At 41.6% G+C, this 26,390-nt stretch overlaps 1 protein-coding gene across 2 annotated transcripts; it reads left to right on the forward strand.

The window, feature by feature from the left end:
- Window positions 1-338: 338 nt before the first annotated feature.
- pkn2a (protein kinase N2a) lies at window positions 339-26,217 on the forward strand. 2 transcript variants are annotated; one of them, XM_074650770.1, is made up of 23 exons: window positions 339-624; window positions 10,313-10,477; window positions 10,757-10,892; window positions 15,111-15,265; window positions 17,713-17,842; window positions 17,950-18,095; window positions 18,398-18,611; window positions 18,931-19,116; window positions 19,291-19,400; window positions 19,525-19,668; window positions 19,844-19,919; window positions 20,081-20,237; window positions 20,353-20,479; window positions 20,983-21,122; window positions 21,514-21,589; window positions 21,987-22,078; window positions 22,229-22,405; window positions 22,667-22,729; window positions 22,809-22,885; window positions 23,067-23,209; window positions 23,351-23,458; window positions 23,746-23,826; window positions 23,916-26,217. In XM_074650770.1, exons 1-23 carry the CDS (start codon window positions 604-606, stop codon window positions 24,117-24,119), a joined length of 2,928 nt encoding a protein of 975 aa, XP_074506871.1. In that variant the 5' UTR covers window positions 339-603; the 3' UTR covers window positions 24,120-26,217. The 2 variants fall into 2 exon arrangements, with proteins under 2 accessions (XP_074506871.1, XP_074506870.1); XM_074650769.1 differs by lacking the exon at window positions 339-624 and adding an exon at window positions 8,849-8,984.
- The last annotated feature ends 173 nt before the right edge of the window (window positions 26,218-26,390 follow it).

The following is a 26,390-nucleotide window of genomic DNA, read 5'->3' on the forward strand; positions in this document are numbered from 1 at the left end:
ACCAAAGTCAAGTACATTTTGCTGACAATAAGTACTTAGTAAATTAGCTGCTGCAGTAATACCTCTGAACTTCTACCATGAGAAAGTTTTGCAACTTTTACCAAAGTCAAATATCTCAATACTTCTTTAAAAAAAAAGTTAGGACAAATTCATTTTTATTAAAAAAAATTTAATTTTAGTGTTGATTTCAGGTTAATAATATGAAGTTGTGTGTGTTAACTGTCCGGGCTGAGAGAGGGCAGCAGCCCAGCAGCAGCAGCTCCTCTGGGCGGACGCTTCCACTCTAAACCACCGCCTCTTTCTCTCAGCAGCACTGGGACAGATTTATGCTCCAGCTCTCTTTTTTTTTTTTTTTTTTATTATTTATGGACCCCTCTCTAAGGACGGTGTGACCGCCTTCAATGAAGTGTGAAGACGACAACATGGGAGGCCCCGTGTACCCGAGATGACCGATGCTTTTGGTCCAAATAAGCCCGTCTTGCAGAGGGAAACTTTGAAACCAGGAGCTTGTTTTCGGAGCTCCAGCCTCCTCGCCTCCTCCTCCCCTCTCCTCCCCTCCTCTCTCCCCGTAGGAGCTGATTCAAAGGCGAAAAAAAAACCAAGATGGCCGCCGATTCCGTGCAGGTAGGAAAAGTTGACAACTGTTGCGAAAAAGTGCGCAAAAGTTTCTCCAGAGGGGCTCAACTTATAGTCTTATATCCTTAAAGTTGAGTCGCTGTGAGTGGGTAGTGTGTTATAGACGTTAAGGAGCCTCTAGCTTAGATCTCAGAGGGGTTTGTGTGGGATTTATCCCTGGATTGAGGCCTGGGAAACAACAATTATCCCAAAGTTACTTTCTCCTGAAATATTTTTAAATTTGTAACCGTTGGTTTTAACCGTTAACCGTTGATTAGTGTAACGGCCGTGTTTGTTTTAAACGTTAGTGTCGCTGTAACGTTTGTTAAATAGTGTCTCCTTGAACGTTAACTAACAGCACTAACGTGAAGTTATAACGTGAAGTTAACCTGCGTTACTGTTTGGGAAAATAAACCGTGACCCTCCATGTATTCATATTAAACCGTTAACGCCATATTTATATCAGTAATGCAGTTAAAATAGTTTCACCTCCAACTGGTTTGCTTGACTTTACGTTTATTTTCAAACACGTTACAAACCGGATGAACTGAAAACACTTGCAACGTAAAAATAAGTCTATTCTAACATGTAAATGTTAACATTTTGTCTGTTTTAAATGAGGATTAGGTGCTTGTAAGTAAGCCTTACTAGTCATTGTCTCATTATTCTCTATCAACGGTCATGACTCACTGATTAATGTGGTTTCACTTGAGTGACGTCACACCTGGAATAAAGTCCTGCAGACTACAACACAAGTCAGTCCACACAGACCTGCAACTCATCCACAACTTTATCCAGAGTAAAGTCAAACATAAGCAATGTCTTCCAAAAACTAGTATTCACGTCAAAGCTAAGACCACTCTGATAACATAATAATAATAACAATAATCTTTATTTGTATAGCACCTTTCTAAACATAGTTTCAAAGTGTTTGCACAGATACAATGAAATACAGACAAAATAAAAACAACAATAAAAGAACAAAACATAAAGACCAAATAATGATAAAACAAACCCGTAACCAGTGGTATCAAAACAATAAGTTACTACACATATACCAAAAGAGGACAATATAAGGTGTGGAGTATTAGGGCCACATTGAAGGGGGAAAAATCATAATATTACGAGAAAAAAAGTTGTAATATTACGAGAATAAAGTCATAACTTTATGAATTTTTTCTTTTTATATTACGAGAATAAAGTCATAACTTTAAGAGCAAAAAAGTTGTAATATTACGAGAATAAAGACATAACTTTACGAGAAAGAAAGTCGTAATATTACGAGAATTAAGTCATAACTTAAGGAGAAAAAAAGAAAATAACAATTAGAATTATTATTTCATAATATTATGACTTTATTATTATAATTTACGTTTTTATTTCTTGTAAACCTATGACTTTGTTCTCAAAATCTCAGATTTATTTTCTTTTTCCTCAATGTGGCCCTAATACTCCGTCGTACCATAGACCTACAACAATGATAAATAAAAATGAAAATGTAAACAAAAAACAGTTATTCATTTCCATTTTTAAAAATCCACAGGGAGCCACTGGAGAGGGACTAAAGAGCCGCATGTGGGTCTGGAGCAGCAGGTTGCTGACCCCTGATATAGGACTTCTAGCCGTAGCTAATTTGCAGACCGCGTCCCTGGTTAGCCTAATAAAAATACCTAATACCACATCATACATAAAACATTGTACATTACAATCAATTTACGTATATGTATGTTCCCAATCAGAAATCAGTGATCACATGTTTGGTTTAGTTTCAGCCAGTGTTTCACCTTTTCACTTAACCTTTTCAGGTCAGGTTGTATTTTTATTTACATTGAAAAATGTATTCCTTTTACTGAAAAAGATGACTGACCGACTCTGCAAGTTACCATTTGTTGATCCCCTTGTAGTGCTATTCTATTGGTATTCATTTTTGTGACAAAGTACAGCTGGGGCGAGATTGTTCACACATTTAAAAAATAAATCAAGTTGATATTAGAAAACTGAGCAACTTATACTAATAACAATAGTTTAAATGTTTCTCAATAATTTCCCGGGGCAGGAACAGACTGAGGCAACAGGTGGCTGATGCCGTTACTGAAGCAGTTTAATCATAAAATGGCTTATTATACACTTTGATTTATTTTAGTCACTCGGCACAGGCTCAAATGCTTTATCTGTGACGTACATGGGTGACCCAGCCTGATGAACTATATTTTCTAGCATGGGTTTATATAATTTAAGTGGTCACAGTAACCCATATTATACTTAGTCTGAATACAGTAAGCTGATGGCAAAACAGCTGTAGGCTAGCTAGACCACCTGTTTCCCTTTCCTTATGAGGACATAAATGCATAAAGATGTCCTTTATTTGGGATCTCATCACAGTATTGGTAAGGTTTATAATCAAGCCAATCATTAAACCAGGCTAGATGATGTAAAGTTAAACTACTTTATCACCAGATCTGGCTGAGAATGAATGACACTACGTTACATATTGCAAATCTCTTAACACATGATATATGATTTAGAGTTGATAAATGATGATACAGAATAATTGTTAAGCCCTTCCAACAACAATATACTTCAGAATCAGGTTTATTTCGCCATGTATATACAGTACATACAAGGAATTTGACTCTGGTTTTTAATGCAACTCTCACAATGAATTAACACAGAATAGAAATAAAAGAATAAAGAATACAATAATAATTTTTTTTTTTAAAAATTAAATATCTATATACAGTCAAGTGTTCAGGAGTTGTAAAAAATACAAATAGTGCAAATGAATAAATACTGGATGGATATACATGGACTATATGATTACTTACAGCATGTACATGTGGAGATGTCTATATACTTTATGTACACAGTGTAATATGCACATAAAGTGACAGATGATCTTCAGGACTAACAATTTAGTTTCAGGACATTTACTTTATATATATATATTTATTACATGGCTTTGTTGAATACTCGATTCTGATTGGTCAATCACGGAGTTCTACGGTCTGTTGTTTCTATACAGCAGACCGTTGCTATGTATAACAGACCGTTGCTATGGGTGCAGTTCTGATGTCGGACTCTGGCGGATAGTTTTTGAGTCAACTTATTGATTTCTTAAGTAAGTAGCCGTGTAATAAGCGGGATAATGTACAGCTAGCGGGTCATTGTGGTGAAATAAACCCTTTCACGGCGATGCAAGACAGTGCGGCATTGCCCTGTCAGGGTTTATTTCAAAACAATGACTGGCTTGTTGTACATTATCCCGTACATATTTATTATTTAATATCCAATGTTATCTTTGCAAAAGGGGATAAGTCATTACTTAAATTTCTTTTAAAGGACAGATACAAATGCAAAGACAGTTCACTGAATATACTAATATTACAGTTAGCATTTGTAGTATGAATTAATCTGCAAGGCTTGTCCCCAGATGGGCTTTTGTTTAAAATGAAAACCAAAATGTATGTGTAGTTAACACCCATCCGTTTGGACTGAATGGAAGCTAGCACAGTGTTTGGACTGTCAGGATTAAGTTTGTTACTAGTGACAGCTGATAAATATCAATAACACAAGCCCAGCCCCGTGTTGTATTCCTAAATGAGATCAGATCATAGTGCATTTTACATATTAGGACTTTAAAAATACCATCTGTAAGTCCTGCTTTCTCTATTAAAAGATGCATCTATGTTTAGCTGAGGTCGACCAAGCCAGCTAAACTTTAACATATATCACCATGGTGGTTTATATGGAGCGGAACCAGATCAACTCAGCAGAGCAACAGGTGCTTCACTGCAGTTTATCGCTCGTTCTCCTTTGTGACCCTGTGGCGTCAGTTTTCTGGACACACAATAAATCGACTGTCTGTCCCGCTCAGAAATGACCGTTAACATTGACCTGAAGTGCAAGACATTACCTACAGTTTGACTTGACGTGGGATATGTCTAATGCTCGTGTGAAGGCTGCATTTGTAGGATCCGCGTTTATTAGCCTGCGCTGCTATTTCTGGTTGCAGCTGAGCACCAGGCTGTGGTCAATACTCTGCAGCCAGCTGTGGGGTATGACGGCCGGGTGTCAGGTTGTAGGTCGAGATAGGCCTCTCGCAGAAATGGCAAGGGCATGGCTTTTTAAGCATGATGCTTGGATAGTGGCCTCAACTTTTCCATTGTCCTATTGTCTGAATGGGGCTCTTGTTGTTGGACTTGGAGCTTTCAGACTTAAAGAGCAAGTTAACCTGCTTACACTTAGGCTCAGACCTAATGTTTGCTTTTACCTCACAGTTTCCTTTCATGTCTTGGGCATGAAAAGAGCTCTCAACATGTGTATTTAACAATTGCCTTACTTTTGTAAGAATATAATCAACAGTTTAATAATTGTTTTAATTAGGGGTGGGAAAAAATCGATTCACCCATGTATCGCTATTTATTTATTTTTTTACAATTTTGAAATCAATTTTCTTACTGCGAGAATCAATATATTTGAGTCTATGCAGAGATAGTAGGAAGTCACCTCTTTTAATGTTGTAGTCTGAGTAACGGGACGTCATATCCGTTCCGTATCCGTCAACCAAAACAAACCGCAGCCGGCCACAGCAAGCCGAAACGCAAAAGTAGAAAACGGTGGAGGGTCTGCTGGGATACGACCTGAACCCTCACATTTAAATCCAAACTGGTAAACACTACACATACAGTAAATGTTGGGTTCACACATTGCCAGGAAAAGCAGAGCGAAAGCTGCATGCTAACTCTGTTATTTACAGGAAACGTTATCATATTGCGGTAACATGCGGTCAAGCCAGCCGTCACTCGCATCTCCATGGTCAAATTGGCCGACGCTACAACTGTAGAGCACCCATATACTGACATTTATGTTAAATGCATTCCAACGGCCCTGATGGAGCTGACCATCGGGGCCATGACCAGCGACGGACTTGGCGAAGTTAGCGGAAGTATACACTTGTCACTACGTCTGTTTTTCAAAATAGGATGTCAACAAAGGGTATATACAAAATACATATATGAAAATAAGATTGATTGGATTATATTCACCGGCGTATAAAACAATACATGTCCCATGTAATATCGCATCGCAATACTTAAAAATCGCAATACATATAGAATTGGCACCCAAGTATCGTGATAGTATTGAATCAGGAGATAGGCGTATCGTCCCAGCCCTAGTTTTAATACAGTCCCTAGCTACAGATATACATTTTATTGCTTTTATTTTGTGGGGATAATCAGACCTTATTCTATCCATCTAGAAAATTAAGCACCTCTGCGTCCTTTCAGTTTTGTAATATTGAATCAAACATGTAGCTTAAAGGTTTCAGATACAGTCTTTTCATTTGAGCCTTGAACATTTCACAGAGCAGCGAGCAGAGCCACACTGACAAGAACAAGTTCCCTCCATCAATCACAAACTGTATGCATTGTGCTGCAACGAGTGGAAACATTTGCTTACAGTTCCTGCTTCACTCGTCTTTGAACCTAATAAGTCTGGAGTTCTCGGCGTGGCGTCATTCCCCTGACAAGGCAATGCATTTGAGCAGCAAGAAATGATAAGGGCCGTACAGGTAAAAGAGCAACTCGAGGAAGTGTTGCCGTTACAGAGAAACAAGAGGTGAAACCAATCTTGCAAATGAGCTCTTGTTTTCTTTCTTTGGATATAGTTTCTTTGTTTGATCTCAAATTAAAGCGCAGACCTTGTGGGTCTACTAGCTGATTTATTTTCCACCTTATCTGATTGGCCTTTCATGGATTTCCTTGTATTGTTGCGCTGTAAACTAGGCCCTTTAGGGTGTCCTCACGCTGTCCTCATACCACGTAGGGCAAACATGGCTACAGTGCAAACAAGTTTTGCAGGGCAGGGAGCTGAAGAAGAGAGCTGCTTCTCCCCCCCCACACACACACACACTATTATTCCACTTCCAGGAGTTGTGACCTCCATTTTACCTTATGAGTCATCAAGGAGCCAGGATACATGCAAACTATAGTTTCCTCTTAGGTGAGTACCTATAGAGGAGAGTGGGAGGGGGGTTTCACACATCCCTTATTGTACCAATCATGGTTATTTTCCCAACTTAAATCATTCAGAGGTAGAGTAGCATTTACCCGAGGGAACTGTGTAGCTGAGGCACCCAGATCCTGACGCAACTTGTCTTACGGTGATCAATTGAGTTAGTAGATGACGGCCTAAATGATACCCACTAAATATGATGGCTTTTGCTGTGTGAAATGTGGCCTCTCTTCTTGGAGAGAAGGTGGATGTGGTCTTTGTTTGAGGCGAGGTGGCCAACCTCCAAAATGAAACATTGTGGCCGGGAAACCCTGCATTTTCTGTGGAACTGTAACATGGAAAAAAAGAGTTTACAGCCCATATTAGGGGTGGGAATCACCAGAGGCTCCACGATATATTACCCAAATACTTCAACCTGCAGGAGGCAGAATGTTTTTTGGCATCTTTGGGCAAAAATTCCATAATAACATTTCAGCATATTGTAATTCAAGTGTTCTGAAAGATAACTAGACTTCTGCACCTCCTCATGGCTCTGTTTTCAGGCTTTAACAAATATAACTCGTGATGGGAGACTTCGGCTAATCGCAGGTGATTTCAGAGAGGGAGCGTTCCTATTGGCTGTTCATTCAACGGAGGCAGCTGTCAATCACTCGCAAACTCCGATCAAACAGTCAAACTAGGCAGCGCTGATCAAATATAAATCAGTATTCTGTTACTGTAATGCCCATTTCTCGCATCATATGTTTTCATAAACATCTTGTAGTGTACTGTTTAGCTGTAAAATGAGAAAGTTTGCTCCGGCTGGTGGGCGGGGCTTGTTATTTCCTCAACTGATCTCAACATGGCTGCTGGGTCACAAACTTTCTCATTTTACAGCTTAACAGTACACTACAAGATAATTCTGAATACATTTTAGGTGAAAAAAAAGTCATTACATTAACAGAATATTGATTCATATTTGATCAGCGCTGCCAAGTTTGACCGTTTGATCGGAGTTTGCGAGTGATTGACAGCTGCTCAGAGACGGCAAGGCTCCAGCTCGGCTCTGATTGGTTGTTTTCCTCCGGTCTGGGAAATCTTGCAGATGCCATTAAGAGCACCGGAGGACACAGAGGCACATGATCTTTTTCAGATGTCTGTCTCATGCACTACTGTCAGGATATAGTGATGTTTATAAAAATCACTTTTTTTTAATCATTTGCTTCAATAGTACCCGCTGCTGCTTTAAGTCACGATACGATCTTATTGCGATTTTAAACATTTTGCGATATGCTGAGTATTGTGATAAGATATATTGTGATTTATTACCTTTTTACAACGGCAAATTATGCAGTTTGTCAACATCTGTTTTATCTAATAAGTTACAGTATTCACCTCAGAGTTTTCATTCACATATCTTGAGGTCAGAGGTCAAGGGCCAGTTTTTCCTCGCCAAAACTTAGCCTAACTTTGGAGAGTGATTTAGCATTCTTCCTGACTAGCTAACGTGGTATGGTTGGTACCAATGGATTCCTTTGGTTTTCTTTATGATACCAGTATCTTAACTCCAGCTTTAGGACGGAGCTACAACCTCTGAAAGACAGAATAGCGGACGAGCCTGCCGGCGGGTCGTCATATTGTTAAAGCTGGGCAGCCTGGGCATACAAATTTCAGCTTTGTCGGGCGTCGTTTGCCGTGCAGTGTACAGGGAGGAACGAGGACTGGTTAACTCCTCCCGACCAGCCATCGGATGAATTCATAATAATTCATAATGAGCACTTTTGTTTTGAAAAAGCTTTGTTTCTCAATAGATAAAACATACAATCAAACTTCCCCATCATCTACACTGAGACTTTAACACCACTCCTTACTGTGTTTTGAACCTTCTTACAATTGTGGGGGTGTCATTTCACAGCTTCTCTCCTCCACCACACAAGTTGCTTTGCAGGGGGGAGGCCACAATGGACACAGCCAGTGTTATGTTTTTAACTTGGGTTAATTTTAGACACAGTCCTCTCCCTGGAGTGAGATTAGGTCCCATTCTGGGCTGCTCTGACCTCACAGAGTTAGACGCTAAGAGGGATTTGGCCGTCGCTGCTCAGACGGTTTATCTTCCCTGTTGATGTCAATGGGCTGTGTGAGAAAGAGAGGGCTGTAGAAAATCGGATACCAGCGGAGTGAATGAGCGTGGCTTTGGATGCAGCCTCTGCCAGCTATCGTGTAGCCTAACCTTTTGTGGCGGAGGATATCATTTCTCTTAACAGAACTTCAGTGGAGTTTATGTAATGATGGTTAGTGCTGGTCAGCAGAACATGAGAGGACGGGTTGGTTCAATTGATCTAGAGATGGAGTTGGCTGACACCGATGAAGTTCAGGTAAGGCAGAGAGATTAGTAAAACATGGATGTTATGTCTCATTGACTTGCTCCATCCTCTCCTCAGGCAGTTGTATTCTTAACAGTAGCCCACTAAATTGAAGCTAATTGCATTAAGCCAAATGTTACTGAGTGTTTTTGGTTTGACTGCTTTCTTTTATAGTAGTCATTATAATGAATGCAACGAGACACAGATCTTGTGGTCGTCACAGAGTGGCGATGTGCTGTTTTTCACGTCTCATTAACACCCTCATTTTATGAGTGGTATAAGTTAATTTCCACACACTTAAACTCTGGCTCGGATTCAGAGGCTTCCAGCGAGCTCTGGATTGCTTTTTTATACGTGTTGAGTTGGTTATCTGGAATCGCACACAGTGTGATTTGGAGCGAGTGCTTTTTACACTGATGATTGAATCACAATTATAACTAATTGAGCAATTATTAATATGGTACGAAAGTGACGGCAGGTGTTTAGTTTTGGTTTGTAATTTGGCCTGCTTGATGTATGATGACTCACTGGTTGAAATGTTGTGGTTTCATAGTTGTAACCATGCAACACAATTAAAAGGTGTTATTGTCCCACAACATGTTTTCGAACCAAAGAACTTACACCGAGTCCTCAGATAATCACAGACGTACTCTGTCATCAACTAGTGTAATGTAACTTTAAAGCCGAAGCCATTCAGGAAGTGACGGCTAATCCCTCTTTAGTAACGGTGACGGCTTTAAGGATGCATGTAAATGGCGTCTGACGCCAGCAGTGAAAACACTGCGTACAGAGGTTAGCTCAAGATCAAAACACACCACCACTGGGTCGATCTCCCAGTACTCAGGTTGGGCTGCCGGTGCTGAATCTCATGTTCTGTCAGAAGATATTGTCAAGGCATTTAAGTCATTATAACTTTTATTTATTTGAAATATGTTGATTGGAGAACTTGTAAATAGGAAATTATTATTGATGCTCAAGATTAGATCACTCATATTTCACACAGATTTTAGCGGTTATTATGAGAAACACAGTGACTGCTGGGATGAAACTGTCTGGAGCTCTGCCTCTGTTTTTATCGCTTCCTTACTGCTGTCATGAGCTGCCACTCATGACAAAACGGAAATGCAAAATTGTGGCTGCTTTCTGTTTATATTGATAAGTCCTGTTGGTTAGACTACTTGTTGACTGAGTCACTGACCTCTGTATGTCCTCTTCCTCCTCTTTCTCTATCATCCCATTTTCCTCTTCCTTCTCTTCCTCCCTTGCTGACCTCCTCTAAATTACATTCCGCATCTTCCCCTCATCTCCTCTTTTCCTCCTCCTCTGCTGTCCTCATACAGGGGGATGCCAGGGGCCAACTGGTGGCGGAGCGACTGGGTCTGGGACACAACCTGGACCTGTCCGACACCATGGTTCAACAGAAGCTGGACGAGATCAAGGAGCAGATCCGCCGCGAGATCCGCAAGGAGCTGAAGATCAAAGAAGGTGCAGAGAACCTGCGAAAGGTAAAATCACTGAATGTTATTTCTCTCAAAGGCGTATTGTTTTAGTCTTCACTTCCATAAAGTTGGGTTACTCATAAGAGATAGATCAAAGGTCAAAATCGAAGACCTTTTACAACTGATTTCATTGGCTCAGTAGCACTCAGTAGCACTCCGTAGCACTCCCCATGACTAGTAAACTGACATTCATGATTCAAATTGGTGAAGTTTCCCTTAAAATCTTTGCCATTAGATAAATTGTCACATTTTCTCACGTCTCCTCCTCCACTCTCCTCCCTGCAGGTCACCACAGACAAGAAGAGCCTGGCTTATGTTGACAACATGCTGAAAAAATCGAACAAGAAGGTCGAGGAGCTTCACCAAGAGCTGCAAGAGCTCAACGCCCACATCGTGGTCAAAGACCCTGAAGAACTGCTAGGTAACAACAGAAACACTACAGCAAAGCAGCCCCAGAGGATTTAGTAAACATTAACCAAGTAGTAAAGACAGTTGACATAAGCTAAAGCTATACTCCACTTCTGTACAAATACATCATTGTTGTAGTTGTGTGCTTTTAGGTCAGCTCCTTGTATCTAAGCATTGACTTGTAGGGTTAGTTACATATTGCTTCACATACACTGTACGATCGATTTTAGCCCGTTTCTGGCCTGAATTTTGAGCCAGACGTAATTTCAGCTTCGTCAGGCGTCGTTTGCCGTGCAGGGCGTCGGAGGAACGATTAACTCCTCCTAACCGGCCGTCTTCCTAGCCACCTGCGAGTCCATCTACGCCGGCGCCTCTTTTTTTTTTTTTTAGACGTTTCAGCAGACAGGATGGCACAGATGATGAAGGCAGCACGTTTCTGTCTTGTCAGCATCGTGACCCGTACAGACCTCTGCTAGGAAACAAACTTTACCTGCCTCGGAGCTTTCAAACAAATCTTTATTGACAACTGTCAACAGCCGGAACGGTCCACAGGGGCCGACGGTATCATAAATCGTGAGATTTGGCTTTACATCGCAAACGATCTACTCGTACAGTAGGAGTGGGAATTACACAACAACGTTTGTAAAATCGTACAGCGCATGCCCAGCTTAATTTTAAGTTTGTTGCAAATGCATATTATGGCTGGGTAGATGATTTTGTCAGAGAAGTGTCAGAACAGCACCTATATGAGCACAGTGAGTGTTTGGAGGTGACTCACTCTCCAGAGGCTGACATTGTTGCATTCCACATTCCTCCGACAGTTACAATGAGCTGTCGATTGTTCCCCTCCGAGGCTGTTGAAAGCCCGCTCCTGTGCGTCTGTCGACGACAATGGAATTTGGAGAGAGTTACCCGCTGCATAATATAGATTTGTTACAGTAGTCGCCTTTATGTAGCATTTGTTGGTGTGCGGGTGAATTCAGGAAGAGCAGGAATGGTATTTGTCTGCTTGTTACCATCACATCCCCCCCCCGGTTCAGTTGACAATAGGAAGTAGACGAGGAGGGGGAGGGAAGGGAGGTCATCTTGGTAAATGGTTATCTTAAGTGGGAACAAATTTAGCCTGACTCGGAGACTCTCAATCTGATGAACGAGGGCTTTCTTTTTAAGTGACGCGACGCCAGCGGAATGTCACCGGCTATCGCAAAAAATGATGGAGAGGGACCGAGGTCAGCCGAGCTCCACGGTCATGAGACAACTTGTTGAAAAGGCGTTTAGCTCTCGAATCCCACTAGAGACGGCTCTTGTTTCCTGAATTAGTAGGAAATAGTTGCTCTGTTGCCTCTGCGAGCAGCCAGAATGTGTTTTTGTTCCAGGAGAAGGTTGAGGGGGGGGCTCTGGTTATTCTCCGCCGCTCAGCCGAGGCCAGAAATGGACCGACTCGCTCTCAGGTGCAGCAGCTCTGACACTGGCGACTCTGCGTCACATATGATCTCATTCATAAAGAGAGACTTGCCCTGAGATCAGCAGTTTACACCCTGAAAACAAGTCCAGTCTGTTTTACTTCCAGTCATCAGATCAAGTGACAAACCACCCACGCCAGTTTTAAGTCCAGCTCGCCAGATCATGATGTAATTGTTAGCGGAGTATCGTTGGCGTTTTTCTCGCTGCCTTCCCATCAGATACAGATGGGGTTAATCTGAGGGAGGGTTCCCCTTGTCAGCTGTCCAGCAGTGACATCAGCCCTGCAGCTATTCAGTAGCTCAGTATCTTGTCCTCTGGCCCAGCGTGGGCTGAACCGCGCTGAGAAGGAGGGGCGGATGGGGGGGGGGGGTCCTTGAATTCTTGGCTCGATGTGACCTTGACCAAACCGCCGCGCCCCCCCACGCAGAGAGGAAAGCCCCGAACGTAGACTGGATGACACTTGCAGCACTTTCGCACGTGTGTTTCTTAACGTGATCTCAAAGTCATCCCTGTGAGGCTACAGACTCCTATTATGCAATGTGGATTTTATGAATACTAAAGTCAAGTCGCTGTTACATTCTCACCTTGCTCCACAGGCTTTTCCACACACGTGTTATTTGGATGAGAATCTACAAGTGCCTACTCTGTTTTTCCCGTCTAGCCCTGCCTCTTTCTCTCAGTGTGTGTCTGTATACTAGAGGGTTACCCCAGGAAAGGCCAACATCCTCCCCCCTCCTGCACAGAAAGCTCAGCAGCGATGCTCTCTCAGCTTATTACGGGTCATTAGATGAATCATTTAGACTTTCAGTTCAAAGAGTCACATGGTTTCCTTTTTTTGCCCATGTCCCGCAGGTGTTCAAAGGAATCTTTAGACACTGTTTTGACGAAACATTCAGCGGGAATGAATCACAGACCCGCCTGCTGGTTATTGTTATCTGCGTTTGGCAGCGTCTTCCAGAATAAATGATTTTCCTCACCGCTGTTATTTCAGATAACGCCAGTCGGGCTCACTTAGATGAACCCCCTGTAGGGTGATCAGTATCAGTGTTTACGTCATGTGTGACTTGTTTTTCTCTCATGGGACTTTAAAAATCTAAAAGAGAATTGAGCTAAAATACTTTCAGTTATATACATACGGGTATATTACTTTTGTAGGTTCGGCATTGTTTGTGTTTCGGACATGGCACCTCTTTCTAAGTGTACTCTTTGGTTCCTTTTTCAAAGAGGAGTTGTTGTATGACAGTATCAACACTGAAACTGAACTTGCAAGTCAAGTCAGGAGAAGTCAGGCAGGTTTTTTTGCCCACCTCACCTGTGTGTGAGAATGTTTCGCTCTGCTGTGCTGCAGCAATCGGCCTGGGGAGGGGTTTTCTCTCTCTGCGCCAGTTTCGAGTCCAGACATGACCAAAGAAACACTACAAAACAGTGAGCTCATCGGCCAGAACTGTGGTCCAGCTCGGGGGATAGAAGATTTTCAGTTTCACTCTGTGTGTCTGCGGCTGTATGTGTGTGAATTCATTAGCATAAATAGATATTGGCCCGGTAGCAGTGTGCTGTCTCAGCTGCTTTTACAAACAAAACGCAATGTAAAAACAAAATTTTAAATAGACATTGTTGTGGATATGTAGTAGTCATACGTGTTTATGTACCAGATTTGCATATATGCTGTAATATCCCTGTAATATTGGAAGTTGTCTGCAAGTCCACACTTGTTGTTTTTCAGTTACTCAGAAGAATAGAGATGACCGCAGGGTTTCCCTCTGCTGTTAACGTGTGAACAGACTTCAGTATGGAGGATAGAACCTGATAAAATCCAAAATAAATGAATAAATAATTTGCATTCTTTTGCAAATTGCAATTGATTGCAAAAATTGCTAAAATGAGGCAGAATTGCATCAAGAAAAGTAAAAAGAAATGTATAAAGATAAGAATACATAAATGAAAATAAAGTTTGGGAAATAAATAAGGGATGAAATGCAAAGGAAAAAGCATGCATAAATAAATCGCATAAATACATAGGTAAATACATACATTTAAAAATGAATATAGAATAAATAAAAAATAAATAAATAAAAGGGAAAATTGAACAAAAGAGTAAATAAGGGAATTAATACAAAGATAAATAAATAAGTAAATTAAAACAGAAATATTAATTTGTCACATTTTGTCAATTAATTAATGGCAGCATTTATTTTTAATATTTTAGCTACATTTAATGACATTCATTTATCTAGTCATTTATTTATACATTTATTTTTTATTTTGGCAGGTCTGTCCTCTATACTTCAGGAGAGAGATGAGATGAGATGACAAGAGAATTCATTTGAATTGGCAGTGATTGCTGTTGTATTATAGTTCCTGTATATCAAAGCTATCTCACTCTGACACCATTTATTGATCTGAAATTCTTCTTTATGTCAGACTCAACGTTGTTGGCTGGTGTCGTTATTTCTGTGTCGAGAGTTAATTGGCGTCTTGTGTTAACAAATCTTATCAAATTATAAACAGCAGATCTTTCTGGATACATTATTTGACTACTGAAGTTGCTACCTGACGTGTTTTTGTAAGCAAAGTTGACGCTGCAGGATTGTTTAGAGCTAAGTTCAAAATGGCTGGCAGCCAAAAATAGCACACGCATGCTGAGTTACTATTTACAGTCTGTGTGTATTTGTGACAAACTCTAGCAGCACATACAGAGTCATTTATCTGTGGTTGTTTCCAAAAGGTTATAACTTGTGCTTCTTTTTTTTTGTGTGTCTTTACCCAGAATGCCCTTTGACCCCAGATACCCCGAACAGTGAGGCGCGAATGTGCAACAGCAACAGCCGCCTGGCCGCCCTGAAAAGACAGAACGACATCGAGCTCAAGGTCAAACAGGGAGCCGAGAACATGATTCTGATGTACTCCAACGGGCCCTCCAAGGTGAGACTCAGCAGGAGAGGGGGAGCAGACACAGTTAATTTATTTTACACCACTAAAATCATATTAGGCATTAAACACGAGCAGTCAGACGATCATAAAGGTTTTAAACAAACCTTAGCCAAACTTATTTGGAAGAGAAAAAGAGTAAGAAATAGCAAAAATATTACACAAACTATGTGTTGTAAAAATCAGTTTACAAATCAACTTCCACACAGAGTGTTCCTGTGCAATGAGGGATTATCGGGAACATCTCTCTTTATAAATGTGTGCTCACTTTCTGTTTTAAGCGGTTTAGATCAGTGTTTCCCTTTTTGGCTTAAAATCCCCCTTTTAAAGAAACCATTATATTTGTCAGCTGGTTGTGACCAGTTCAACTCAAAAGGTTTCTTTCCTCTTGTTTGATTTGAATTGTTTTAGGGGCCTATTAATAAGGGATAAATATCCACACAATTATTACAAGAAATCATACAGTTAGAGGAAAATCTGAAGTGAAATGTTTCCCATGTCCTCCTCTACTAACCTCCTGACCTGTTAGGTTTATCTTGCGACACCCTGTGAGGGTCCACACCCCCAGGTCTGGAACCTCGGTTTTAAATAAATCGTTTTTAATAAGAATTGTGTTGTTCACAAACTGCCTAAATGTCTCACTGTTTGTGTTTCTTGCCCCGTTGGACCTCATTATTCAGATCTCAGCTATTACTTATCGTAACTGATTTTGGCCAAAACTGAGAAAACAAGACTGAAGTGATAATATATCTTGATTGCATTTTTTTTAAATTACCTTTTTGTCAGTTCAAGAGGAATAAGGAGCCACCATAAGACTAGTTGATTTTAGTCTCCATCATCAGGTTGTAGGTTTGTTCCAGACTCATAATCTCAATGCTTTTCTATTTATTTTGAACTTAAGGTAACACAAGAGTGGTTTTTTTTTAGAAAGGCACCGTGGTCCTAATAATCATGAAAACTGGAGTGAGCAGGTTGTAAACCAGTCTGCAGGTGGTAGAATGATGCATGGTGGGTTTACAGCTTCGCTGTAGGGGAGGAGGAAACATGAGAAGGCGCTGACACATACTGTGTGTCATGTGCACCGCTGTTTGTTCACAAAGCTCTTAGTGGCTCCTCTAATGCTCACAGAGAGGAAAACTATCATTTAGTTGGGAGGTGTGCTTGTAAGTTACCAGAACTGATAACAACAGCTGGAGCACTCATGCTCATCTTGACTCTTGTGCCCGTCAGTAGTAATTGAAGCCACTTTGTAGTAGACGGTTTAGTAGAGTGTAGGGTTTCAGGAGTAGTGAGTCTCCACTTTGCCAGTGATGTAATTCTGCTCTTCATGATATGTTTCTGTGGTTATGTTAGGTGTTATTTAATCCAGCATGGACTGATTACATTTCTCATGCTTGAGAATCCCTTTAAAGGAATAGTTTACTCTTTGGGAAATACGCTTATTCGCTTTCTTGGCGAGAGTTAGATGAGAGGATAGATGCCACTCTGAAGCTACAGCCAGCAGCTGGTTAGCTTAGCATAAAGATTGGAAACAGAAGGAAGCAGCTACCTTGGCTCAGCCCAAATTTAATAAAATCTACAGCATGCTGTCATAGAAATTTGTGCTGATATGTGACCAGCTTTAAATTAACAAGAACAATTTTACAAAGATTTCTAGACAAGGTCATTATGAAGTATTGACAACTTTGGGATGTCTAACTTGGGTTAATGTCAGGTCTAATTTTAACCAGACATGAGTCCTTGACTTTTGCTCAATAACACAACAGTGTTCAAGTGAGTATGTTGTGGAAACGAGAGGTGCCAGCAGAGCTTTAGTGTGTCACTGACCTACAGTAAATGGGATTGAAAGCCGCCACATGATCCCCACTGTCTGGAAGGTGGAGGTCGCTTACGAAACAACTGTGACGTCCCCGGGTCAGTCCGTCAGTCAGACAGACAGAGGCACCTTCCAGTTGGAAATAGCCCCGTCCTGATGTCAGAGAGGAAATGCCTGCTGGACAGAGGTCTTTCCTGCGCGCGGCGGCGCCATCAACAACCAGGATTTAAACTTCAGAGGAACTCTGGGTGGAGTTTGCTTACTCCACTCTGTGTGTGTTTATGTGAGTGTGTGTGTGTGTGTGCGTGTGTGTGTGTATTGGCACATATGAGAGGGTCAGCAGTAATTACAACACAATGAGATTCCACCTACTTTTTTTTGATGAATAAGATTTTCCATGTGGTCACTCGTTTTTTGGCTCCAATTAAGGGCATGAACTGCGTCCTGACTGTTTAAGTGGACGAGGGAGGGATGGTGTTCAATTAGGGTCATTTATAAAGTCCTGACATCCAGTTATTATACGGAAGAGGAAAAAAATATTGAAACCGTCGATTCATATGTTGATATATAGCAATATTTCACCCTCAACAGACAGTGATTGTTTCATTTCTGATTTTGTTATCAGGATCGTAAGTTGCTAGCGACTGCCCAGCAGATGCTTCAGGACAGCAAGACGAAGATCGAGTTCATCAGGATGCAGATCCTCAAGTCCAGCCAGGCCAGCGAGATGAGCTTCGAGAGCAACGATGTGATGGGTGAGCCCTTCACTCGCACATCAGTGATCGATTTAGAAATAGCGCACACAAGGTCTTATGAACAATTCCGTCTAAATTAAAGAATCCCGTACTTCCTTCTCCTCCAGACAAGCCCATCATCAGCCCGTTGGACCTTCGGGTGGAGGAACTGTGTCACCATGCCAAGATAGAGTCCGCCGTGGCGGAGGGAGCCAAGAACGTCATGAAGCTCCTGGGCTCGGGAAAAGTCACAGAAAAGAGAGCGCATTCAGAGGTAGGTGTTTGTGTTTTATAGTATAAACCACCGAGGAGGTAGAGTATGTGAATTTATTTATACCCATCTAAAATTCACACCTTCCTTCTCCATGGTGATTTCAAACGAGCAGGAACGAGATTCTCATCCCTTTTAGACCTGATGCATTTTCACAGGCTTTAAATGAAACTGATCCCTGCACAGCTGCTTTGCTCCATTAAAATACAATGGGCCGTGTAATTGATGTTTCTCTCTGTTTCTTTCCTTCTCCTACTCATTTCCACCTCTACTATTTCCTTTCCATCCCTCCTCCCTCTCTCCAGGCCCAGGCTCGTTTTAACGAGTCCAGTCAGAAGCTCGACCTCCTGCGATATTCCTTGGAGCAGCGCCTCAACGAGTTGCCTAAAAACCACCCTCGCAGCAGCAGCATCGTGGAAGAGCTGTCCCTGCTGTCCTCGCCGCCCCTCAGTCCCAGATCCAGCATCATCTCCACGCAGAACCAGTACAGCACGGTGACGAAGCCCGCTGCACTCACAGGTAACTGGACAAAAGACACAGTGATGGTTTACTCTTAATCTTGATATCCCAGCACCATCCTATTCTTGACCACCATCATATTCTGCTTCATACCAGTTGTTAGTTAGCAACCAGTTAAGATTGAAAGAGATGCAGGTCACTTCTCATCACTACATCTTGTTGTTATTATTACCCAAAGTAATAGCCTTCACCTGATACATTTTGAAAATATATTCAAATGCATAGACCAGCTATAATGTGCAAAATGGGATAACTGGACAACTTTGAACGAGACAGATTGTGTGATAAATGGTTGTGCATCGTCCCACCTCACTTCCAGGCACGTTAGACGTCAGGCTCATGGGCTGTCAGGACCTTCTGGAAAACGTCCCGGGTCGTTCCAAAGCTGCGTCTGTCCCGCTGCCCGGCTGGAGCCCCAGCGAGACGCGCTCGTCCTTCATCAGCCGAGCAAACCGAAACCGCGGTGTGAGCTCACGGAACATGACAAAGAGCGAGGAGCTCTCCAGTGAGTAGATCTAAATATTGATAAAAAAGTAGTTCTGTGATTACATAATAGGTAAATCACAGCTGGACCTGTAAGAGAAATGACCTTGTCTAATACCAACTGAATTACAGTCACAGTCGGGGCATTGTTAATACATCAGTAATTAATAAATAACGTGTGTGTATGTTCCCTCAGATGAGATCAGCGCAGTGTTGAAGCTGGACAACACGGTAGTCGGACAAACAAGCTGGAAGTCGGTCAGTAACCAGGCCTGGGACCAGAAGTTTACATTGGAGCTGGACCGGGTAACAAACACACACACACATACACACAGTCCTGCCCTTGACCTACATCTGTGCTGTTGACTCAGCGTTGTGTTTGAGCAACACAGTCGCCGTGTTTAACATCTGTTTGTTGTGTGTCCTGTAGTCACGTGAGCTGGAGATCTCGGTGTACTGGCGCGATTGGCGTTCGCTCTGCGCCGTCAAGTTCCTACGACTGGAGGACTTCCTGGACAACCAGCGTCACGGGATGTGTTTGTACCTAGAGCCACAGGGGATGCTGTTTGCTGAGGTACACACAAACCATAATGAACAGAAATTTACAGTTAAAGTAATCTTGAAGTGTTTGTTGATATTCTCGTCTTGTTTGAGTACATTCTATTTACATATATACGTCTATAATGGAAGTGTTTCCTACCGTACCACCTGCTTCCTGTGTTGTTTACATTTTCCTTTCTCTTGTTCAGGTAACATTTTTCAATCCCGTCATTGAGAGACGACCAAAGCTTCAAAGACAAAAGAAGATTTTCTCGAAGCAGCAAGGTGAGTCAACATTATCTCACACTTATTCAAGATGTACTATTGTAGGTGGCTAAAGAGAAGGAGAGATTACAATATTTACACGTGTTCCTTGTTTTTCTCCTCTGACCCGTTTCTTAATGTCCTTTATAAATATCATCACCTCTTTGCCTCTTCGTTATCAGGTATAACCTTCCTGCGAGCCCCTCAGATGAACATCAACATCGCCACCTGGGGCCGCCTGGTGAGAAGAGCCATACCGACCGTCAGCACCAACTCCTTCAGCCCGCAGGCGGCTGAGACCGGGACCAGCAGCCTGCCTGGATCACCCACGCCCTGCAGGTACTCAAACACACTCGCATACATACATGGACGAAGGATATTCAGAAGTACTCAACAACTCACACTAAAACTAAGGAGAGAACAAGGTGTTAAATGTACCTCTGCTGATACACAGTGACCCGCTGGTGACCAAGCTGGACTTTGACAAAGAGCCCACCCCAGGACCCAAACACTACCCAGTACCCGACGACATCAGAGAACCACTGGTGCAGGATAAGATGCCCGACAAGGAGGAAGTACAGGTACAGTGATCTAGTTGACTGACTCATTCATGATGTCAGTTCATGTTCGCTGGAGCTAAACAAAACAGTAAACTATTTTTGACTACTGTCGTCTAATAAAATAAGACCTTAGTCATGTATTGACTCATGTCCACCTCACTATGTTGTCACCTGTGATCATCAGTAGAGTCACCCATAACCAAAGAAGAGCTTAGTCGAGGAATAGTCACAAGATTTGTTTGACTAAACTATATAGTTTTATGTATAGTGGATTTAATTCAAAAATTGGCTCTTCATTGTTATTGCGTCCCTGCAGATGAATACAGCCATGCAGATCTTATTATGTTGTGATTATCAAAACATATTTGTGAATATTATTAAGACACAATAGATGTAACTATAATTTTACAGTTATAAATAACTGCTAAAAGCCCATTCCTCGTCATTTCTAGTTGACCAAAACAATGATTTTTACGTTTATTCACTTTTCTACTACCCTCCTTCTCCGCGTTCCCTCTCTGCAGGACGCCCTCGCCTCATTCGACTTCTTGAACAAGAGGAACAGCATGGCGTTGAAGCCGGACCTGGACAGAGACCACTCGGAGCAGGAGATGCAGCCTCCAGACCTGGAGCTCATCGCCATCCAGAAAGACACAGAGATAAGGTTAGGGGAGCCGCCTGCTCGTCTTGTTCGTGCTACTTTTTTAAAGCTTCGTGTATATTTCAAATGAAAGTTAAATGAAGAGAGGAATATCTTTATTTGAGAAAGGCGTGCCACCGTTGTTGATTTTGTTGTTACAGTTCTTGTAATCTTCTGTTCAGTTGTAATGTTCTCACATAAAAGAGTTCAGTGGAGCCGAGGTAGTAACACGGCTGTAAACACTGCCCCCTGGCTGTGAGTGTTCATGCCTTCGAGTTTAACTGTCATATTTAAAACTGAACCGTCATTGTCTGCTGCAAGCTGGTTCTGTATTCAAACCTTCAGCTTTATGCCGCTCTCTCTACATTTAATTCATAAAAGATATACTAATGTAAACACTGATCCTTTTTTCCAGGGAAGAAGAGCAGTTCCTCTTCAGTCTCCAAGACTTCAAATGTGTGGCGGTCCTCGGACGTGGTCACTTTGGAAAGGTACGTTTCATTTGATCATCTAACAACTAATTCTCATTATCAATTGATCTGTCTCTTATTTCCCTCGCTTGATCGTTTTGTCTAAAAAAAAGATTCCAGAAAATTTCCCAGAGCTGAAGATGACGTCTTCTTTTATGTGACCAACAGTCCAAAACTCAAATATATTAAGTTTACGATCAAAATGCATAAAATCCTCATGTTTCAGAAGCTGGAATTGGGAAATGTTTGGCATTTTTGCTTGAAATATTAAACAATTTGTAAATTCTAAAAATAGTTAATTTACTGTCAGTTGACTAATTGATTAATCAACTAATTGTTTCAGCTCTAGTCAAACAGAGCAAAGCAGGCAGAAAGTAGTTTCTTTAAAGTGTATCTTTCCTCTGCTCCCCCTCCTCAGGTGTTGTTAGCAGAATATAAAAGCACAGGAGAGATGTTCGCTATCAAAGCGCTGAAGAAAGGAGACATTGTGGCTCGTGATGAGGTGGACAGGTAAACATTAGTTTCTGCCAAAAGTACTTCAGTACTGCTGCGATTGGAAATGTAAAGAAAATGGTGATATAATTGTGTTTCTTAGAGGAGTAGTCAGGTGTTGATGTAGAAGAAGTTTCAGTTAACTCACACAGTCTCCTCTTCTGCCAGTCTGATGTGTGAGAAGAGGATTTTCGAAACGGTCAACAGCGTCCGCCACCCATTCCTGGTCAACCTGTTTGCGTGCTTCCAGACGCAGGAACACGTTTGTTTTGTCATGGAGTACGCGGCGGGAGGCGACCTGATGATGCATATTCACGCTGACGTTTTCTCCGAGCCTAGGGCCATGTGAGTGACCAAAAATCAGACTTGTCGTGTTTCTTGTTTCTGATTGGCTTATGGGTGCCTTCATCATTGGTGGGCTGTGGCGTTATTTTCATATTGTGAGCTCAAGTAAAGCCTCTCTCAACAAGACTTCTGAAAGAACTGGCTTTTGCATATTCTCTACAAAACTTCCCCCTCAGTGTGTAATACTTGTTTCCTCTATAGCCTTTCTGTTTTCTTCATATTCAGTAAAACTAATCTACTAGGTGCTTTGTTCCCTTGCAGATTTTATGCAGCCTGCGTCGTATTGGGATTACAGTTCTTACATGACCATAAGATTGTATACAGGTAAGCAGTTTGAGTCATTCAGTTCAGTCCCACACACGTCGGGAGCACGAAGTCTTCAACAATCTGTTTTCATTTGCAGAGATTTGAAGCTGGATAACCTGCTGCTGGATACAGAGGGCTATGTAAAGATTGCTGACTTTGGGCTTTGCAAAGAAGGTAAAATGGAAAAACATATTATACTGCAGGTTTTATACTTCAAGATTAAACAAGAAAATGTAAAACTTCCGCTCTGAATATTCTTGACCTATCAGTTATGGATCTCCCCTACCAAGGATTAACAGGGAGATACTTTTTGGAGGATTGGTCCTTTATTAAACTGACTCTGTGTTGCTTTCAGGAATGGGTTTCAGGGACCGCACCAGCACATTTTGCGGCACGCCAGAGTTTTTAGCGCCCGAGGTTTTGACCGAAACGTCGTACACTCGCGCTGTGGACTGGTGGGGGCTGGGCGTCCTCATCTTTGAGATGCTGGTCGGGGAGGTGAGCGCTTGTTTCCTCAAGATGTTCAGTGTGATTAATGACTTTACAAAACCTTCCCAGGCCTTCAGTGATTTGCATGTTGTCATGTCAGCAGCAGTTGTCACGTCTTCATCGTTTACATCTTGGCACGTCTCTTTTCAGTCGCCCTTCCCCGGTGATGATGAGGAGGAAGTGTTCGACAGCATCGTCAATGACGAAGTCCGCTACCCACGGTTCCTCTCGACCGAGGCCATATCCATCATGAGGAGGGTGCGTATAGAGAGACTGAGAAGGAAGTGATCGAAATCAAATGGGGATGTTAATAATTAACCGTTTAAACTTTAAAACTAACGAGAGTCGGTTATCGGTTCATTCAATATTAGCATCCCTAAATTCAAAACAGCTGAATAATCACAAAAGTGCAAACTCTTGCTTGCATTTCCCTCCTGACAATCACTCACTGTGTTGAGTATGAGAGGATCTGATCCAGTAAATGACCCATGTATGTCCCAGGTAGTGTTAATATTTACTGTATTTATGCTTCTCCTTGTGCTCAGCTTTTGAGAAGGAGTCCAGAACGACGACTGGGAGCAGGAGAAAGGGACGCAGAGGAGGTTAAGAAACATCTATTCTTCAGGGTAAGCGACCAAAACACAATTTGCACCATCATTTTGTAATAAATAAGAAAGAAAAGAAACACTAATGTGACCGTCTCTGTTTGTGGCAGAACATGGATTGGACCGGACTGTTGGCTAAGAAGGTGAAGCCGCCGTTCGTGCCGACCATTCAGGGCGCCAACGACGTCAGCAATTTCGACGATGAATTTACCTCAGAGGCTCCGATCTTAACCCCGCCCAGGGAACCGCGAGCGCTGAACTTGGACGAGCAGAACATGTTCTCTGACTTTGATTACATCGCTGACTGGTGTTAGCTCCACCTGACCCCGGTCTATACACACTCACACACACACACTGTGAACCAACCAACACAGCGATGACTGTAGCTCACATCATTTTTAAAACTTTCGTCTCCCTCGCCCAAAAAATGTTGAGGAGCAACGAGCCTTCGGGCAAAACTCTGTGCCATTGAGAAGAAAGTCCAGACGCCTCCCGAGGACCCCCCCCTCCACTTATTTTTTAATCCACATGAAGAATGTTTTTTTTAAGAAAAAAAAGAAAACAAATGAAACTCTGTTGTTGGAGAGTGAAGGAGGAGGAATGCTTCGTCCTCCTGCGCACGTCGTCGTCGTGTCCATTGTCTGACCACTGAGAATGTTTTTCATATGAACTCCTGAGAAGACGGCAACATCACAATCATGTTATTCAGTGTCACTGTCTTCAGCTTTTCCTTTTGATCTGTACAGATTATATTCAGTCGTATATTTTATTGTTTTTCTTTCCTTTCTTTATTTGCCCTCGCCATAGCTTCAGGACATTTTTATCTCACTGTAAAGTTTGACATTTCCGCCAGGTGTTCAGTGAATTTGAAATGCTCAAAGCATTATCGTCACTGAGCGGTTCAACTACAACAAACATCTTGACTACTACTGCTGCTTCCTCACTTGAAATCAAAAGTCTTTACACTACATTTCTTTTTGTCCACAATCTGTTTTAAAGGTGCTATTGATAACATTCAGCCACTAGATGTTGCATTCACTTCACAACAAGTGGTTGCCAGGCACTTAACGTCAAACTCAGCCAGTTATTTTTCCACACTACCTGCCAACTTGATCGCTGACGACACCGAAATACCACATGATACCAACGTTGTTGGTATCACAAGCCTTGTTAGAAGTCTTAGATGTCTTCTACAGAGATAAAACATTCATTTCGGACCAGTCAAAATTCTTTAAATGATTAATTCAGTCATCATTCTTTGAAGAAATACCATACTCTTTATTCAACGCCTTTCTAAAAGCTCTGTGGATGAAATATCCGTCTACATAAAATGTTATTAATAACACCTTTAACACTTTTCTTCTTACTTAGCCTCCATGTCTGCATACAAGAATCCACATAATAATAGTACTCTTCAGTATAAAACAGAAGTCCATCCAGTGTTAACTGCTACTTTAGTTGTTAAATTAACTTCCATCACTATGTTTTATTTGGAACTTAGTATTGGAAATGAGTTGATAATTAAAAGATGCCTTTTGGCCAGAAGAAATAATGTAAAAATCTTTCCTATTCCTTTCTGTCTGATGCCCTCTAGTGGCTCTGTAGATATCCACCTGATCTCAGCTCTAATGATCAAACTGCTGCTTGGTATTGCAGCATCTTTAATTATCTTAATTATTTTTTCAGAGCGGAGTTCAGTTGGATTTCTTGTTTTTTGGTTTTCATTCCTCAATGAACAGCCGGTTGTGGTGAACCTGAGAGCGTTGTTCTTGTTACCTCAGTCAAAGTAAAAACACTAAAGTGAGTCGCACAGTTAAAAGCTACCAAAACCAAATTCATCCTGTCCCTCTTGAAGCAGCAGACAAACAACTCCTCACGGTTAACTCAAATCTGATTGATGGATTGACCGTGAACCCGATGACAGATGAAGCAAAGATGTGTTGTGCAGAAATCCATAAGACAAGTGCTGTTTTTTTGGGAAATATACAAAACTATTCCAGGTTTCTGTCAAAATGCAGTTCAAATGCTTCCCACACCGACTTCCTGTCAATTTGCATGTTTTATAGAAACGGACTCAAATGTTGGAGACCTGTTGATATGAATCACTACAGGGGAGGGCAGGGTATATTATATATACATACTGTATGTACACAATTAAGCTGAAAGCACTAATTTTATCAAGTTTTTAATTATCTACGTTTCTTAATGATGAAAATAGATTGTACAAAGTTTTTTTTTTTTATTCTTTGCTTGTGCATGTTGTTGCCAGAACAGACAAAAACTTTATGGATGGTACACCAATACTCAAGTCACAACTGTTGCAGTTCACCCCGGTGTAAAAAAGACAAAAAAGGCATTTCTGCAGTCATTGTTGCCCATCATGAATGCACAAATTAAACATTTGTAATAGTGGCTTTGCTTTGATTTGTACCCCTGACACTGAATACATCCCATTTGTTTACTCCAGGTGGGTATTTAGAAGTTTACCTGCCGTTTGTTCACTCTGGAAATGGATTTTTGAGAATGTTTTGATGTATTTAAGAGCTCACAAAGAGACTGTTTTTTCATTTGACGACATTCAATCT

The sequence above is a fragment of the Sebastes fasciatus genome, chromosome 11 (genome assembly GCF_043250625.1).
Source record: "Sebastes fasciatus isolate fSebFas1 chromosome 11, fSebFas1.pri, whole genome shotgun sequence".
Lineage (NCBI taxonomy): Eukaryota > Metazoa > Chordata > Actinopteri > Perciformes > Sebastidae > Sebastes > Sebastes fasciatus.

Coding starts and splice junctions, on each gene's coding strand:
- pkn2a (XM_074650769.1), top strand. CDS start 8,895: ATGATGGTTAGTGCTGGTCAGCAGAACATGAGAGGACGGGTTGGTTCA. Junction 20,480..20,982: donor CCGACAAGGAGGAAGTACAG/GTACAGTGATCT, acceptor CCCTCTCTGCAG/GACGCCCTCGCCTCATTCGA. Junction 23,459..23,745: donor CCATATCCATCATGAGGAGG/GTGCGTATAGAG, acceptor CCTTGTGCTCAG/CTTTTGAGAAGGAGTCCAGA.